Source organism: Pinus tabuliformis, chromosome 9, assembly GCF_031772625.1.
Source record: "Pinus tabuliformis cultivar Carrire ecotype Pingquan chromosome 9, CPIR1, whole genome shotgun sequence".
NCBI lineage: Eukaryota > Viridiplantae > Streptophyta > Pinopsida > Pinales > Pinaceae > Pinus > Pinus tabuliformis.
In genome coordinates, this window is record NC_142307.1 from 532,826,023 (window position 1) to 532,842,914 (window position 16,892).

General features: G+C 37.3%; 1 protein-coding gene across 1 annotated transcript in view; it reads left to right on the plus strand.

Moving 5' to 3' along the window:
- Positions 1-16,892, plus strand: part of LOC149149590 (uncharacterized) — a 528,411-nt gene that overhangs the window by 311,111 nt on the left and 200,408 nt on the right. The window contains exon 12 of the mRNA XM_089442525.1: positions 2,534-2,701. Within this exon, the coding sequence (XP_089298651.1) occupies positions 2,534-2,701 (168 nt within the window). The remainder of the gene's footprint in view (positions 1-2,533; positions 2,702-16,892) is intronic.

Here is a 16,892-nt window from a genome sequence, read left to right on the forward strand (position 1 = left end):
AGCTAGAGATTTGATAGCATAGATGATAGAAGTGAGAAGTTTATAAATTTATAACACATAAAAAAATTTAATTCATGGACAGCAGTCAAATGAGGAATTTTCAAGTGAAAATCCTTACCAGGAAATGCAAACTAGCTTCCTTAGCCTCCTCTTGAAGATGGCAACTCCACTAACAGCTACAAACTATCTCCAAAATAGCTCCAACTCCAACTCCAAGATGACTACAAACAAAAACTCAACACTCTCCAAGCTCACAAACAAACTCACAAACATTCATAAACACTCCAAATCAGATGTGTGAGACAAATGAGAGGGAGAGGGGCCTCTTAAAGGCTTGGAGAGGGTGTTTTTGGAGGGAAAGCACCCTTAGTTTCCCTCCAAAACCCCTAAAAGACATTGAGAAATGCGCCGACTGGGCTCTCGGTGGGCTTGACTGGTAACCGGCCGGTTTGATACAAACTGGCCAGTTAGGACCAATTAGGTCACTTTTTTCACCACATAGCCTATCTAACTTGGTTTTTTCACCGGTTCGAACCAGTGGGCTTGCTAACAGGCCGGTTAGACCGGTAACTGGTTAGTTGGGCCGGTTTTTAAAACTATGGTTTTACATGGTCCTCTTGTGTTGATTTGTGGTGGGGACATACTTGATGATTGGATGGGTTAGCATTTGTATTGTTTTGTTACCCTGCTTGCCAACAAGGGTACATATAAGAACTTTGCAACATTTATCACCATCATTATAAGCCCAAGATCACAGGGCAAAACATTGTAACAACCATGTGAGGTTTTGGATTAGGTATCCCAGGTCCGTGTCTTGTTATCATTGTCTATATCTTTCTCTCTTGGTTGAACCATTGTTGGTCACTTGTAGCTCACTTCGGGTGTCTATTGTCCTGTATAGGATTGGAAAGCCTTAGGTGATCTTACTTGAGTACTCAATTTTATGGGAGCTTGTTTTTGTAGGTATGATTGCCAATGTATGAGCTAATCTAGCGTGCATCAAGGTGCGTCTATGTTTTTACCACATGGTTATCACCTATATAGTCTGTAGGTGGCCTTGGCTTTGATGTAGTATTCCTCAGACAACTCTCATGCATGGCGGTCTCATTTTTGACAACTTTCACATTTCCCAAATGTAGTACATGGTTCCCAATCAAAAGTGGTACTGATGGTAAAAAAGTCAATGGTAAAAAGTTCAACTTGCTCTTAGATTATTCATCTGTATGAGAGAAATCAATGCCATGTTGTAGTTTTCCAATAAGAGGCAACATTGGCTAGTTACAACTTGGTCAAACTTGGTCAACATGTTTCGAGGTGGCAGAGCAATGGAAACATTTGGAAAAATCATGCATGTATTATGTTAATAATGATCAGAAAAACGAGAGGAACACCCATGTGTCATATTTTGAAGAATCCTCAAGATGTTATGGGACTTGCACATGTGGCATATAACATGGCAAGGAAGGTGATGATGTGGCAACACTAGGAAGGATTTGGAGATTTTGAGAAAGACCCAGTTCAGAGGATTTCCCGTTTAGCCAAACCCAAGTGCCAAAATTCTCAACTAGTCAGGAGCGTTGGAGAACCAAGTTCTAGGTGGCCAATTCAAGTTAGTAAAGGGAGAAAGTCAATTCAAACTAGCCATTGGAAAAGTCAACTAGCCATTGGAGACCTCATGAACCAAGCAGTTGGGTAATTGACTAAGAAAGTAGCTGTCATAAGATTAAATATTCCTTCAATTGACCATGTCGATCCTCCTAGTCAAATCAAACCTTTCAAGGGACCAAGTTGAATTTCCTTAAAGGCAAATAAGTGGAACCTTGAGCTACTATTATTTATTATTCTTCATAGTTGACCATATTCGACCATTAGCAAAGGGATTTGTGGACCAAATTGGGTTATTGAATCCATGTCGACTTGTTAGTGGGCAAATAAAAATTGTAATGTAATATCTCATGGAAAATTTACTAAGACTCCAACTTGTGGATGACTAGTAAAAATAACTATTTGAAGAGGAGCCAAACTAGCTGTTATCTAGTTGTTAAAAATGTCTTATAAAGGGATAGCCTCCCCTCTTGTAATAGTTGTTGTTGTCATATGAGATTAGTGCCATCATTTTTAATAAAGAGCTCATTATTTGCAAACTCTTGTCCATATTTTTTATGTTCATTGTGTGGGCTAAATTTTATTTGTATTTTGTTTTTCTTGATCATATTGCTATCATGGATGCAATCTAATAACCTCAATATGATTTTGATCATCTGTGTTCCTAGTTTCACCATGATTTGTTTGTCTGTTCCCAAACACATGTATGTTAACTGTTGATCTGAAACTTGATTTTGGGCATTTGCTGTTCCCAGTTTCACTTTGATTTGTTTAATCAATTCAGATGTGTGAAAATATTAGATGGATGTGTTAACCTACTTGTATTAGATATCTATGCTCTACCGTCCAAATATTTGTTCACTTAACCAATTTGGTGTTTAAAATTTGTTCTCTAATATATTTTAAGCATTTAATGACGCCTTTTCAGGTAGTTCTTGATAAGCAATTGGGACTTCTTGGTCTGTTTCGCATCAGTGGGATGAAGAGCCTTGCCTACTGGGTAGCAGCCTATTTTACGGATATTACACTGCTCTACATGGCATCATTAATGGCAGTAATTGTGGGAGCTTTGTTTGGCTATTCTCCATTCATTAAGGTTTGTACTAATTCCCATTTTTCCATATTAAGTGAAATGTATTTTCAAATTTATTTTCTTACCAATTCCCATTCTTCCATAGCAAGTGAAAGGTATTTTCATATTTGTTTCCGAATCCTTTTTCAATGCATCTTATTTCATAAAAAATACATGATTTTTGCAAGAAAGAGGCATAAGAGTTACATGAATATCCTATTCCAATGAAAGTTAGGACGACTAATATATGTGCCTCATGGGAAAAATACTCAACATTCTTCCAAAACATATCAAGTTCTAGCTTTGACATTATTTTACAGATCATTTTTGAACATAATAAGTGAAGTTGAGACCATCAAAGAATGCCAAAGTCATGTAAATGCATGGTGAGGCTTGAATCAACCCTGAAAACCAATCCTCATGAAACCTCCAACACTACCTGGCAAACTGGCACTCCCAAAAGGACTTGTTGGAAAATGCAAAGTGGCAACTTATTAATTCTTATTTTCATTAACCTCAATATTTGCTTGTGAACTTAATTAATCTTCTTTATGTTCTTTAATTAGATATTTTCATCAAACAAATGTCAAGAATAAAACAACAATAGAGGACATAGAAATTAGGTTCTCAACCTGGGAAAACCCTCTCCAAGGGGAAAACCTGGAAAACTCTTCTCTTCTTAGAATCTTTTTCAATTGAGACACAAAGACCCAAACCCTAGACCAAGTCCTTCTCCAAGTACAAAATCAGCCCTCCAACAAGTCTTTCCTTGATTCTGCACTAACTAGCTTCAAAACTGCGACTTCGACCTGCCAGCGTCAATACTACAACTCGTCCTGCAACTTCGACCTGCTAGCTTCAATACTACAACTCATCCTGCAATTCGACCCTGCAATTTTGGCCTTGCAGCTTCTATGGAAACCTTAATACTACCTCCTCTTGAGACCTTCCTAAAGAAAGATAACTCTTCTTGTTGTCGCCTAGATTGTACAAGCACCCACGACAACTGCTTAGGGCGGGGGCTATCACTCTGATCCTCACCCACTCCATTTTAGTTGTCTCCCAACAACAGACTATGGGGGGTAGTCCCTATGAGATGAAGTGAAGGAGGACAAGTTAGGGACCAACTTGCCTGGGGGACACGGATGAGTGGCCTAGACACTTGGTTAAATTAGAGCAAGATTTATGAATTAGATTAGAGTTTCAAGTAATGCGACTAGTGCCTTAATGGAGTCACAATTCTTGCTTGTTACAAATTGAAACCAAGTGACTGGATGGACACCTGCTGCTTAAATGCTTGATTAACCTATATGAAATGCAAATCCTGAAATCTACGTGAAGTGGAAGGATCTTGGTTAGTTTTAGAATATATGTCTAGTCTAAATGTAACCTTCCCTTAACTATTTTGAAGCTGGGCTCCAAGGTAGGTTGTGGGAAGGAGGCAACCAAGAAGTAGGCTAGGGCCTGATTTACGATACTTTCTGTTAGGCTCTTGTCACCCGGTGCTTCCGGCGCTACAGAGACTTTGGCTCTGACGATTGCAAAGTCATCGTGTTAACCACTGAAGAGTTGCCGAGACCCCTCAAGTTAGATGAGAAGGGTTGCCCCATATTTCTATGAACCTAGCTTATGCTAGGAGGTAAATTATTAATGCAAGCTAGATCTAGGATGCTTAATGCAAGATGGTGAGTGAAATTTATCTTGAGTTAAGATTGTTTAAGTTACTTAAGTACTTAGTGAGAATCAACTTATTACAAGAGTACTTGACAATGATGAGAAGACAATCTTGAACACGATAGATACTAATGGATACAAGTAAAAAATTCAACTATAGGTCAATCCACAAGATGTTTATGTAAATCAACTTATCCACCAATGATTATCAACACAAGATACTATGCAAATTAAAACTTAGATGCCCAAGTTAACTTTATTCATCAGCAAGATTAACTTCAAATTTTGAGTGCAAAGTTAGGCAACCTTTGAAACCAAGATGAGATAAGCCAATTTTAGATTTAGATCAGCAATAACACTTCAGAAATTTCAGACTGTGTTAATGTTATGACAACAATAAGGAAACCGCTTCAAATCATGAAATTTGCCCAACATATGAAACATAAAATTTTGTGATGACGAACAAATGAAAATTAACTTGCTAAGTCCACTTTATTATGATGTATTCAATGATATTTCAGATTTGATTTATTAATTACAGCAATAAATAACCACTAGTCAACAAGCTAATGATGCCAAAAATAAATGCCCAAAAATAACAAAAATGCACTGAAACTTGAAAATTTGAATTTTTAGGGATTTTAGATAGTATGACTCATCCAATTTCAGATCTGATATGTTTATTGCAGCAGTAAACAGATGACAGATCAACAAGCTAGCAATGCTAAAGACAATGCCCAAAATGCCTAAAAATGGTAAAACTTTGTCTAAAACCAAAAATTAAAAGTTTTGACCCTTTTCAAGTGTATGCTTGAGAAATTTTAGGTCTGAAATTTTCAATTATGCAGTAAATTCCAGCAAAGCATAAAATTAGATCTAGGCTTGATCTATAAGATACCCATGTGACCAAAAGCCATGAAAATTTAGATTTTACAATTTTAGGTGATTCTGACCATTAAACATGTGATTTTAGGGCTTAATTATTACTGATATGACTGTTGTAATAAAACAAAGATTAAACTAGGGTTTAGAGGTCAAACCCTAGGACCAAGACCTTGAAGATCCCTTGGTCAAAATTTGTTGAAACTTTGGGATCAAGTTGCCACCTGAAAAATATTTTTCTTTGAGCTTTAAAACCTACAAAACCACCAAGTATTTATTGTTGAAAAATCAGAAGAGGGTTTTAGGGCAGATTAGGACAAAAGAGGCCAAGAAAATCCAACACTAGGCAGGCCAACGTTTGGGGATAAGGGGGATAGAGTGATAGATCGGTGGTAGAAAAGGCAAGAGGAGGCCGGAAAGAGGCAACACTGGGGAGAAAGAGCCTCAAAGGCTTGATGCAGGGGTAATCGAGGCTCAAAAGGGAGGACCTTGGGGGTTTTGGGCCTCAAATGGCCACGAAAAACCCTTAAGGGCAGCCGTCTAGCTTTCTGGAGGGAGGTCGAGGGCCCAAAAGGCTACGACTAGCCCTGAGAAGGGCTAAAACCCTCTGTGCAATGAAGGACAGAGAAGGAAGAGGCCTTTAGGCCTCACAACCAGTCCTAATGGGTTGAAAAAGGTTGACGCAAGGGGTCACTGAGCTGACGCAGGGGCTGAGGAGGCCAGATCATGGCCCAAGAGGCCCGAAAAATGAAAACCCTTGTCTTGAATTTTTTTCTTCCTCAGATTTGAATTTTGCTGCGAAATCTTCAATGAATAGCCTTGCAATTTTTTCAAGAGCCTAGATCTTACCCCCAAGGGCCTAGTTCTGGCTCTTCCTTCACTGGATCCCTTGATCGAACCTGCAAAAAATATAAATACAACACCCAAACCCCAAATATATACAAAATAAATATAAAAACGCCAACCCAAGTTAGACAAATCATTTTCAATTAAAATTACAAAATAATTTTACAAATTATACAAGAGTTTTTTAAATAATTTTTTTTTTTGTAAGCTTGGTAAGACTACATCTTCATCATGTCAAACTTCTCACCCCGATCCGGGGGGGGGAATAGCACAAGATTTGAACCCAAGATTTTTGGTTTGGTGAGACTTCATTTCCATGGCCATTGTCAATTGAGTTACCCCAAGCAGACGCTTTTTAAATGAATTTTGTAAAAGGAATTTTTATAACATTTTTCCTTTGATGAATGACTAAAAATGCTTCAGAAAATTTATGTTGACTACAACCTTAGCGGGGATTTAATCCACTATATAAAAACTAAGGATCCAAGCAAAATGATCCTTGCCCATAGTCTATGAACTTGGAGACCAAGGATTGAGTACCCGCAAACACTATGTATTATCTCAAAATAATCACATAAAGCACAACATAGGACGCTGGTAGTCTATACATACGACAAATAAATGAACAAAAACACCTCTAGTTGCACCCCAAAGTCTTTTATTATAGCAGAAAAAATAGTTCCCAACGGGACAATAGGTTACAAAAATGCTTCAACAACAATATTCTAGCCAGAGATCAAGATGCTAGAGACTCAAATGACTATAATTTATAGATAAATCCTCCAAATGGAAAGATAATGGCTAGTTTCTTTGATGCTTCTCAAAATAATCTTGGCCATTGATAAACACTTCAAGATCTTTTAATCTTGGCCCTTGATTTTTTATTTTTGATGAATTTTCGAATTTATCATTTAATTCCATTTTAATTAGCTCAAAATTAATTATTTTGAGTTAATTTCCTCAAAAATTTGACTTTGACTTAACCACCAGGGTCCAAGGGTCCAAGTTTTATTGAAATATACAATATTCCCTTGGTGGAGAACCTTTAAAAATGTACTCTCTTAAGACCCACGAATTTTTGCATATGGAGAATTTATTTTCCTAAGACAATTTAAATTTGACTCTAATTAATTAATTTTGGCTTAGGATTTAATTTTATTTTGCCAGAAAAATTAATTAATTTACACATGAGGGGATTTAATATTTTTCAGACCCTCTAATAACTAAGATTCTACATTTACAAGACTCAAAAAGGGAATACACATTTGGCTTAGACCGTCAAGACACAACCCATCTGGAACACAATATGATGTAGTAAACCAAGTGATTTCTAATAAAATAATTAAGCCAACTAGCTTAAATTATTCCCAAACCACTTTTACATTAGACTCAACTAAAAATATTAGGACTCACCTAATAATTTGACAATAAATTTTACCCTAGCTTTAGGGTTTAAGTTGGAGGGAAAAAACTCTTTTGATTAGCCGTGTTTAGAAACATAGGTAATCAGGGAGGTTAAAAAAACCTCCTAGGATGAAATTCTTCATCAAAATTATAGGCTTGCCTAGGTTGTTAGATAGATTCAAGGTTTTACTAAGATCATTTACATTGCATAACTTAAAGAATGGCATATATGTGATTTGATTGTGTTGAAAAAATTGGGCATTTCCGCTTCCTTGGAACTTTGACAAAATGTGTGCAACACTTCCTAAGGTCAATGAGGTCAAGGTAGGGTATTCTTCCTTTTAGTTGCACTTTGTCTTCCTGCAACTTGTACCTGCAACTTTGGCCTCTTTCTGCAGCACTAGAAACCCTATAACTTCACACATGTGAGAGAGATAGAGCCCAACAACAAGACTTTTCGTCCTTCTTTCTTCTATTAGACTTTTTCTGTTCTTCTTCCTGCTTCTCAATTACAGATCGAATTCTTTTCTTGAGAGATCGAGCTTCTTGAGTGAGTGAGTACTAAATGAGGTCGAACTGCTTCTTTATATAACCTTTCCGAGGGATCAAATTCCCTCCTTTAGGCCGACTTGTAACTGCCAAGGCTGACTTGTACTTTTAGAGTTTCTAGGACTTTCTAGACGAAAAAATAATTCTTTTTACAATTACATTTTGCACGGAATGGTCTTATAAACATGATGCTGACTCTTTTGACTCATGACAATAAATTCTAATCCTAAGACCTATCAAGCCCTAGAAGCATGAAGAACATGTTTTTACCTAAAGTACCCTCAATAATGAGCATGAAACCCATGCTTTAATAATAAAAACTTTTTATTTTCTTCTCTTGTTTGTTACATAGAATACATATTGAAATGAGTACAACAATAAGTATGAAGACGAAAACTAGTTACATTTTCAACACTCCCTCTTAACTAGGGAGGTATTCATAATCATACAACCAGTACAACACCATTCTCAAATTGAAGAGTTCTCATAAGAAGAGTCAGATTGATAAACCATACTATAAGCATCATTATGACTAGCACTGTCTTTGAGGCGTAACTAGACAAGCTCTACTTTATTCAAGAACATTATGCTAGGAGGCTTTACGTGTGATAACACACTACCTCTACAAGGCACATACCCCAACCAAATGTTCACATGGTATGTTCTTTTAGGACTATTCTTATATTGGATCTCCATACTTGAGTCGTCAAAGAATATCGATCCTCTTCGACCACTCTTCTCTTGAATGCTTGTCCCATTCTCAAAGAGTGTTAGTAGCTTTCCTTTCTTGGATTTTATATCCTCAAGGAAACCATAGATGCTTATCCAATCCTCTGCCATGCAATGTTTTTAAAACCGTTTTTTAAAACCGGTTACCGGCTAAGTCACCTGACACGGGGATTCGGGACACGTAGGATTCGAGATTCGTGGTGTCAGATTCGGACACGTTGACCCCCCGGAACAGGACATGTAGGATTCGTTATATATTATTTTATTAAAATATATATATATATATATATATATATTTAAAATATATATATATATATATTAAAAATTAGATATTTCTTACACAAATTTTAATTAACGATACAAATTTATTGATTTCAAACATGGATCTTCATCTATAGCTATTAGCATGCATAGTACATACAAAATTCAAATAAATGTCAGTGGTACTAGTCACATAAATGATAAATCTATTAATAATTTAAATCATGATTCATAATTCATATCTGAAAGACAACTTACAACTACAAGATAGTAAGATAAACACACTGACAACTGTTGTTTTCTCATTAAGTCATCAAATCAAAATGTGTTACATAGGTAGTGCTGGTGCAATGCCAATGGCAAATAGAAATAGAAAATATAAAACAACTACAGGTATACAAGCCTCAAGGCATCAATCAACATCAGAATCAACATCACTGTCCTCATCATCATGGTCCCCACTGCTCTCCTCTGCATCCTCCTCCTCCCCTGTATCCATAGTCGCCTCTGCATCTGCTAGTGTGGAGGATGACCCCTCTAAGTCATCAAATCTAATAGGCTCTAGCACTGAATAATTGAGATACATGTTGGCCAATGCCAACTCAACACTGGTGTCCAGACCCATATCATCAGGAACAGTGTTACTTGGGAGCGGGAGCGAAAGCAGGGAGCGGGAGTGAAAACGGGAGCGGGAGCGAAAGTGGGGAGCAGGAGTGAAAACGGGAGTGGGAGCGACATTTTCAAAAGCTCCTGGTTTGGTGCCCTTGATTAAATACGAGTTCCATACCCTAATACATGACAAAATTCAATGGAAACATTGCAATCCCCCAATCCTAAAATCCTGAAAAAACTGATAATTCTACTGGATTTTGAATGAAATCTAAAATTCTACTTTCTCCATATGAAATCCAATGAGGCCGGAACCACTCTCAAACATCCTGAGTCATTTCATGGTAATGTTAAAAATTTAAGTAAAAGGATGAAAATGAAGATTAAGGAGAATGTCACTTTTACTTTAAGAATTTAACATTACCATGAATAGCATATCAATACTAGGGCCTACACTTGATCATGAAGCTGCCAAATGAAAATATGCGTGGCTGTAATGACCAAATGCAGCGTTTTCATACCCGCACAGGTCACTTTTTGAGCCTAGCGAGTCCTGGAAAACAGGACACGATTCCCAAAATCGTGACACACAGATGAAAATCGGGACACGACCTCGGATTCGACGAGTCAGGAAAGGACACGACGTGTCATTGGATTTGGACACGAATCAGGGCAGAATAGCATCGGACACGTTGGATTCGGGATTCGAGGGGCCTCTAGGACGAATCCGGTTATCTAGGTTACCGGTCTAACCGACCGGTTAGCAAGACCGCCGGTCTAAACCGGCCAAAAAACTCGGTTGGAAAGGCAATTTCTCCAATTTTTGGCCCTAACCGGTGAAAACCGGCCGGTTTAGGACGGAACCGGCGGCCGGTTTTAGGCATGCCCCCCATAACTTGCAAAAAGCGGATTTCTGACTGTGGTTTAGGGGTTTTGGGGGGGAGCTAAGGGTTTTTTCCCTCCAAAAACACCCTCTCCAAGCTATAAGAGGCCCCTCTCACTCTCATTTGTCTCACACAACTGATTTGGAGTGTTTGTGAGTGTTTGTGAGTTTGTTTGTGAGCTTGGAGAGTGTTGAGTTTTTGCTGAAGTAGTCATCTTGGAGTTGGAGTTGGAGCTATTTTGGAGATAGTGTGTAGTTGTCAGTGGAGTTGCCATCTTCAAGAGGAGGCTAAGGAAGCTAGTTTGCATTTCCAGGTAAGGATTTGCACTTGAAAATTCCTTATTTGACTGTTGTCCATGAATTAATTTTTTTTGTGTTATAAACTTCTCACTTCTATGATCTACCATCCAGGGAGTCATCATGCCTCCAAAAGCCAGAGATACTGCATGGGCTCATTTTGATATGATTGATGGCAAAATGATCTGCAAATATTGCCAAAAATCCATTCAAGGAGGGGGTATTAACAGGTTCAAGCAACACTTGGTTGGGATAGGAGGCCATGTAAAGCCATGTGGAGCACCAAATGAAATAATAGGGCATATTAGGGCAGAATACCTTCAGAAGTTTGAGACTCAAGTCACTGAACCAATAGAGAAGTTTGTGACTGCAAAGTTTGGGAGTCGAGACTCAACCAACTGAGTTTGATCATGACGACTGAGACTCATGAGAAGTTTCAACTTCAAGTGATAATGTTGATCACTATTATAGTATTACTATTATCATATATGTAGAGTCTACACTGAAGTCTTGTAGTAGGCCACTGGCCCCATAGTTTGTAGGCTTTGTTTTTGCACTCTAGAGGCCATTTAGAGCCTCATTGCTTATGTATTTTGTCGATGATATGTATTGCACTCGGTGCCATTTTGATATATTCACCTTTACATGGTATATAAATGAGCAATCTTTGCATATTTTGTCTCTATTGGCTTGGAATCATGGTTTTAAATCTTAAAAATAGTTTTTTTCATTAAAAAATAATTATTTAATGTATTTTTCTAAAACCGGTTCGTTTAGACCAAACCAGTCCCAGTTAGACTGGTTCCGGTCGGTAAACCGGTTCATTAGGTGGACCGGTCCGGTCATCGGTTCCGGTTTACAAACATTGCTGCCATGTTGAGAAATCTAGGGCAGCTAGATTAGGGGTGATTTCTCTTTTCTTTGATAATTGCTTGTGATGTTCTTTACTTTAACTTGATGTATTTATGATTTGCTTCTTCTTCTTTTAATTATTATAGTGTTCTTATCATCAAACATCTACCAACACATGAAGATCAATAGAACAAATGGACACAAGATGTAGGCTGCTAACTGGGCCAAAACCTCTCTTGGAGAGGAAAACCTAGAGAAAATTCTTCTCTTCTTATAGATCTTCAAATGACGAATTCCAAGAACCTTAGACCAAAAACTAAGATCCTTCTAAGTCCAAGTCAACCTTCCTTCTTGATGAGCTTGCTTCTTAAAGTTAAACAAGTCAAACCTTCTTCAACAACTTTCAGCTACGAATTTCGGCCCTTCAGCAACTGTTGCAACTTCGACCTTCCAAAAACTGCTGCAACTTCACATGTGTGGGTGATTATGACTTTTTTTAGTCTTATATTTTCTTCGCTTGAGTTGCTTCTTCCTTCTAGGCCAGTAGACCATCAAATAAGCTTCCTTACTTCAGATTTTAGGTCCTTATTGAGAGATCAGAAATTTCGGCCTTGTAGCTGAAAAAACCTTATCTTCTTCGCACATGTGAGAGAAATAGACACAAAAATTTCAGATCTAGACTCTACTTGTTATCTTCTAGCTTTTCCTTGACCTTTGCTTGCCTTTTCACTTCTTTCTTCTTATGATTGAACTTCCTTGGATGGTCTTCTTCAAATGAGGTTGAATGCTTCTTATATATAGGCTTCCTTGGAGTAGGAATAGCCCTAAATAGGGTCGGCTTTTTCTCTATAGGTCGACTTGGTGTTAGAGGGATATTTTTGACACATTTTACTCAAAAATAATTCTTTTTACTTGTTACAAAATGTCCAATAGGGTCTAATACATGTGACTATGACTTTTTTGACATCTTGACTCTATGACAGGCCCTAAAATCACACAATGGGTGCCTTGACATAAAACAAATTGATTTTGAGCATGAAACCCCATGCTTTACAAAATGACAATAATAATTTTATTTCTCTTTTACATCAAAAACATAAAATCAATAGCACATAAAATATTATGAAGACCAAACCTAATTACACATTTCAAAATGCCATTCTCTCTTCATCACTAGAAGAGGAAAATGCACATGTGATGTCTAACATCACTCCCGCTCAACCAAAGAGGACTTCCATATTCTTCCTTTTGATTGGAGAATAGATCCTTGCTCCTATTCGAGGAGATTCCTTTGCTTCCTCTCAAAACCAGAGGGGATCCCAGATTTCCTTTCTATTTGGGAAATCAACATCACAAGCCTTATAGCTTGTCTTCGTAAGAGTACCAACTACTTGATCTTAATAACTACATGGCTCCCTCTTTCTTTTGCATCTCTTGCATCGAACATGCTTCCTTTCAAGGTATCATGGAGCCATTTCCTTTGATCTTGTGACAATATCCAAGTCATCTTTCTTGTTCATCACTTTCATCTTCGCCATGAAGGCATTGCATTGAGCCTTTTTCAAACTTCAAGCTAATCACGACTTCCTTATGAAAGTGATCTCCTTTGAGCTTTAGGTGATCTTCTCGCACAAATACCTTCCAATCCTAAGATGGGCACATCTTGACTTCGTAGTTGTCAGGTACCAAATAGTGAGCTTTCCTCAACATTCTTCATGCATTTCCATTCATACAGTTGAACTTGCCTCAACTGTCATCTCGCGACATTCTCCCAGGAAACCAAATAACATGTCAACTAGATAACCAACAATAATTAAAAATCTGACTTACCTCACGATAATGACCTTCTCGTTCCATCAACATCCTCATCAACCATCTCCACTTGAAACTTCCTTCATGCATCAGAGTGCCCAAGGATTGAACTTGATTACCAAGTTACAACTTTTTCTTTCGGAGATTATACTGGATGTTAATCATTATTTTACATATTCTAGAGAAAGTCTTAATCTTTTATACATCCTTAAGTAAGTCAAATCATATTCTTTTTAAGCATCATATATCCATATACTTATGCATATTTATGGCCAACTCTATTTTCATAGGATCCTATTCACATGAATCTTATCCGAAGTTTACTTTCAACATGCATTCTTATGCTTTCATCCAATCATCTAGCTACATGCTCTAAAGTGATCCTGCAACCTGACCCATTGCATTCCTTCATTCCTTTAACAGTATTGATTCCACATTACATGGAATGTATACTGCCCTTGTCATGATGTCTTTTCCAAGGACCTTTTAAGATGATGGTCCTTCTATGTTCATAATGATCCACTTGAGCAATGTGACAACCTCTAACATAATGTTAGATAATGCTTGGATGAACATTAAGAAAAAATGGTCTATCTATCTATCTAGATGATATCTAGAAAGAAACTTATTCATGCAAACTCTAAATATGCTACTATCAAATGCTTCTTATGAAAAACATACTATCCTAAAGGAAAGATTAATCTTTATAAAGAACCTGATAGTTAGTGAGCCTTCTTCAGTAGTAGAGATGCTTCACTTCTTCCTTCTTCGACTTCTTCTCAGGCTCTCCTACTTCTTCAGTTATGTGAGCCTCGCTTCTTTCCTTTCTTTTGTTGTTCTGTTGGCTTGGATAGTCTCTTTTAAAGTGTCCAAACTCATTTCACTTAAAGAATTGAACATTGGACATGTCTTTCTTCTTGGACATTCCAAACTTTCCCTTCTTCAACTTCTTGACTCAGGCTAGAAAGGCTTGAGACTGTTCATCTAATCCATTGTCATCTTTTACCTTGATCCTTGATTCTTCCAGGATGCAGAGCCCACAACTCATCAAAAGGAGTTGAATCTTTCTTGGAGTAGATGCTTGTTGCAAAGCTGCTCCATTTTGGTGGCAATGCATTTAGTACACATATGGTCACTTCCGAATCAGAAATTGTTTCTGCAAGCCCTTGCAGATGGTCTCTTAACTAAGAGACTTTCATGGGAAAATATGCCATATCCTCATCCTTTGATTTCTTCATTCTATATAACTTATTCCGCAAAGACATCTTTTGTCCTGATGTACTTACAGAGTACAAGTTCACTAGCTTGTCATACATAGCCTTGGAAGTTTTCAAGTTTGCAACAAATGGAACAAGAGAATATTTAATGGATTCAACTATGATCCTTTGAGACCTTACTTCCCCTTTCTTGTACTTTTCTAGTTCTTGTGTCTTGTCTTTGCTAGGTTCAGTAATTTCTCCATTAACATACTCCATTATTTCTTGTTCTGTGAGTATTAGGTCAACCCTTTTCTTCCATGCTAGATAATTTGATGCTCAAACAAGCTTAGTGCTCTCCTTGCAGAAAGAACCCATGTGACCTGCAAATTGAGACATGATGTAATAATATGATACTTACTTAATAACCAAGATTCTCCTTGACGATGTCTTCAACCTTCTTGATGCCTTCAAGCTCCTTGAAGAGACTTCTTGAAAGATGTCCCCTCAGATTCCTCCAACAATAGCTTCCAAAAGTGATGAATGACAAGATCCTTTGATGCTTCCTTTAAAGATGTCTACTAAGGAGTCTCCAACTAGATCCCTTTCAAGAGACAATCCTTCTTGAAGTTATCTTTTTCAGGATTTCCTTGAGAGTTTTCCTTTTTCCTTCCCCTTGACATGTAATTCCTTCTAGTGTCCTTCCAACTACCTTCCTTGTTCACCTTAGCTTTGATACCATGTTGGGAAATGCAAAGTGGCAACTTATTAATTCTTATTTTCCTTAACCTTAATATTTGCTTGTGAAGTTAATTAATCTTCTTTATGTTCTTTTGTTAGACCTTTTCATCAAACAAATATCAAGAACAAAGCAACAATAGAGGACACAAAATTTTGGCTCTTAGCCAGGGAAAAATCCCTGCAAGGAGAAAACATGGAAAACTCTTTTCTTCTTAGAATCTACTTCAATTGAGACACAAAGGCCCAAACCCTAGATCAAGTCCTTCTCCAAGTACCAAGTCAACCCTCCAACTAGTCTTTCCTTGATTTTGCACCAACCAGCTTCAAAAATACAACTTCGACCTGCCAGCTTCAATACTGCAACTCGTCGTGCAACTTTGACCCTGCAATTTCAGCCTTGCAGTTTCTTTGGAAACCCTAATATTGCCTCCTCCCGAGACCTTCATAGAGCAAGACAACTCTTCCCAAGGTCATCGAGGTCAAGGTGGGGTATTCTTCCTTCTGGTTGCACTTCGTCTTCCTGCAAATCGTACTTGCAACTTTGGCGTCTTTTTTGCAGCACCAAAAACCCTAGAACTTTTCATGTGTGAGAGAGATAGAGCCCAAAAACAAGATTTTTGATCCTTCTTTCTTCTCTTAGACCTTCACTCTTCTTCTTCCTGCTTCTCAGCTACTAATGAAATTCTTTTCTTGAGAGATCGAGCTTCTTGAGTGAGTGAGTGGTAAATGAGGTTGAATTGCTTCTTTATATAGCCTTTAATTCCCTCCTTTAGGTCGACTTGTAATTACCAGGGTCGAATTGTACTTTTGGAGTTTCCTAGACTTTCTAGACTAAAAAGTAATTCTTTTTACAATTACATTTTGTCCAGAAGGTTTTTATCAAGGTTACTTGGGAGCGGAGGTGGGGAGCAACCCAATCTGGAGCGAATTTTTATATAATATATATTTTTATATATTTTGATGCATATATGTTGACAAAATCATGTAGAACGATGAATTAGATATAAAGAGCATTAAACCATAGATTGAACCATATAACATCAATGATCTAGAAGTTATAATCTTCATCAACCACGTCCACAAGTTAGCAACGTACAACATATCGAGTCTCATGATTCATCAATCTTAAAGTTTCAAGCTTTCAAAATTCAATACATAACATTTATCATCATTGATCCCCAAAATTATATAAAAATTCTAACATGAAATGAAATGTTATAAAATGAAATGAAATGAAACAACTTTCAACTTTCACGAAGCATCATATTCATAATTCATTACCTATGAGTTATAATTGCCAACTTCAAAATTCAAACTTAAATTGTCATATATTGTTTACAAAAAATATCATAACGAGTATGAAAGAGTCAACAGTTATAAAAACTACTAGAAATTAGAAAAGACAAGTAAATCTATTATCTATTGCTAATGCTTGGGGCTCTTGCCACCACGAGAAATGTCTAATTTTTTAGTCTTGTTG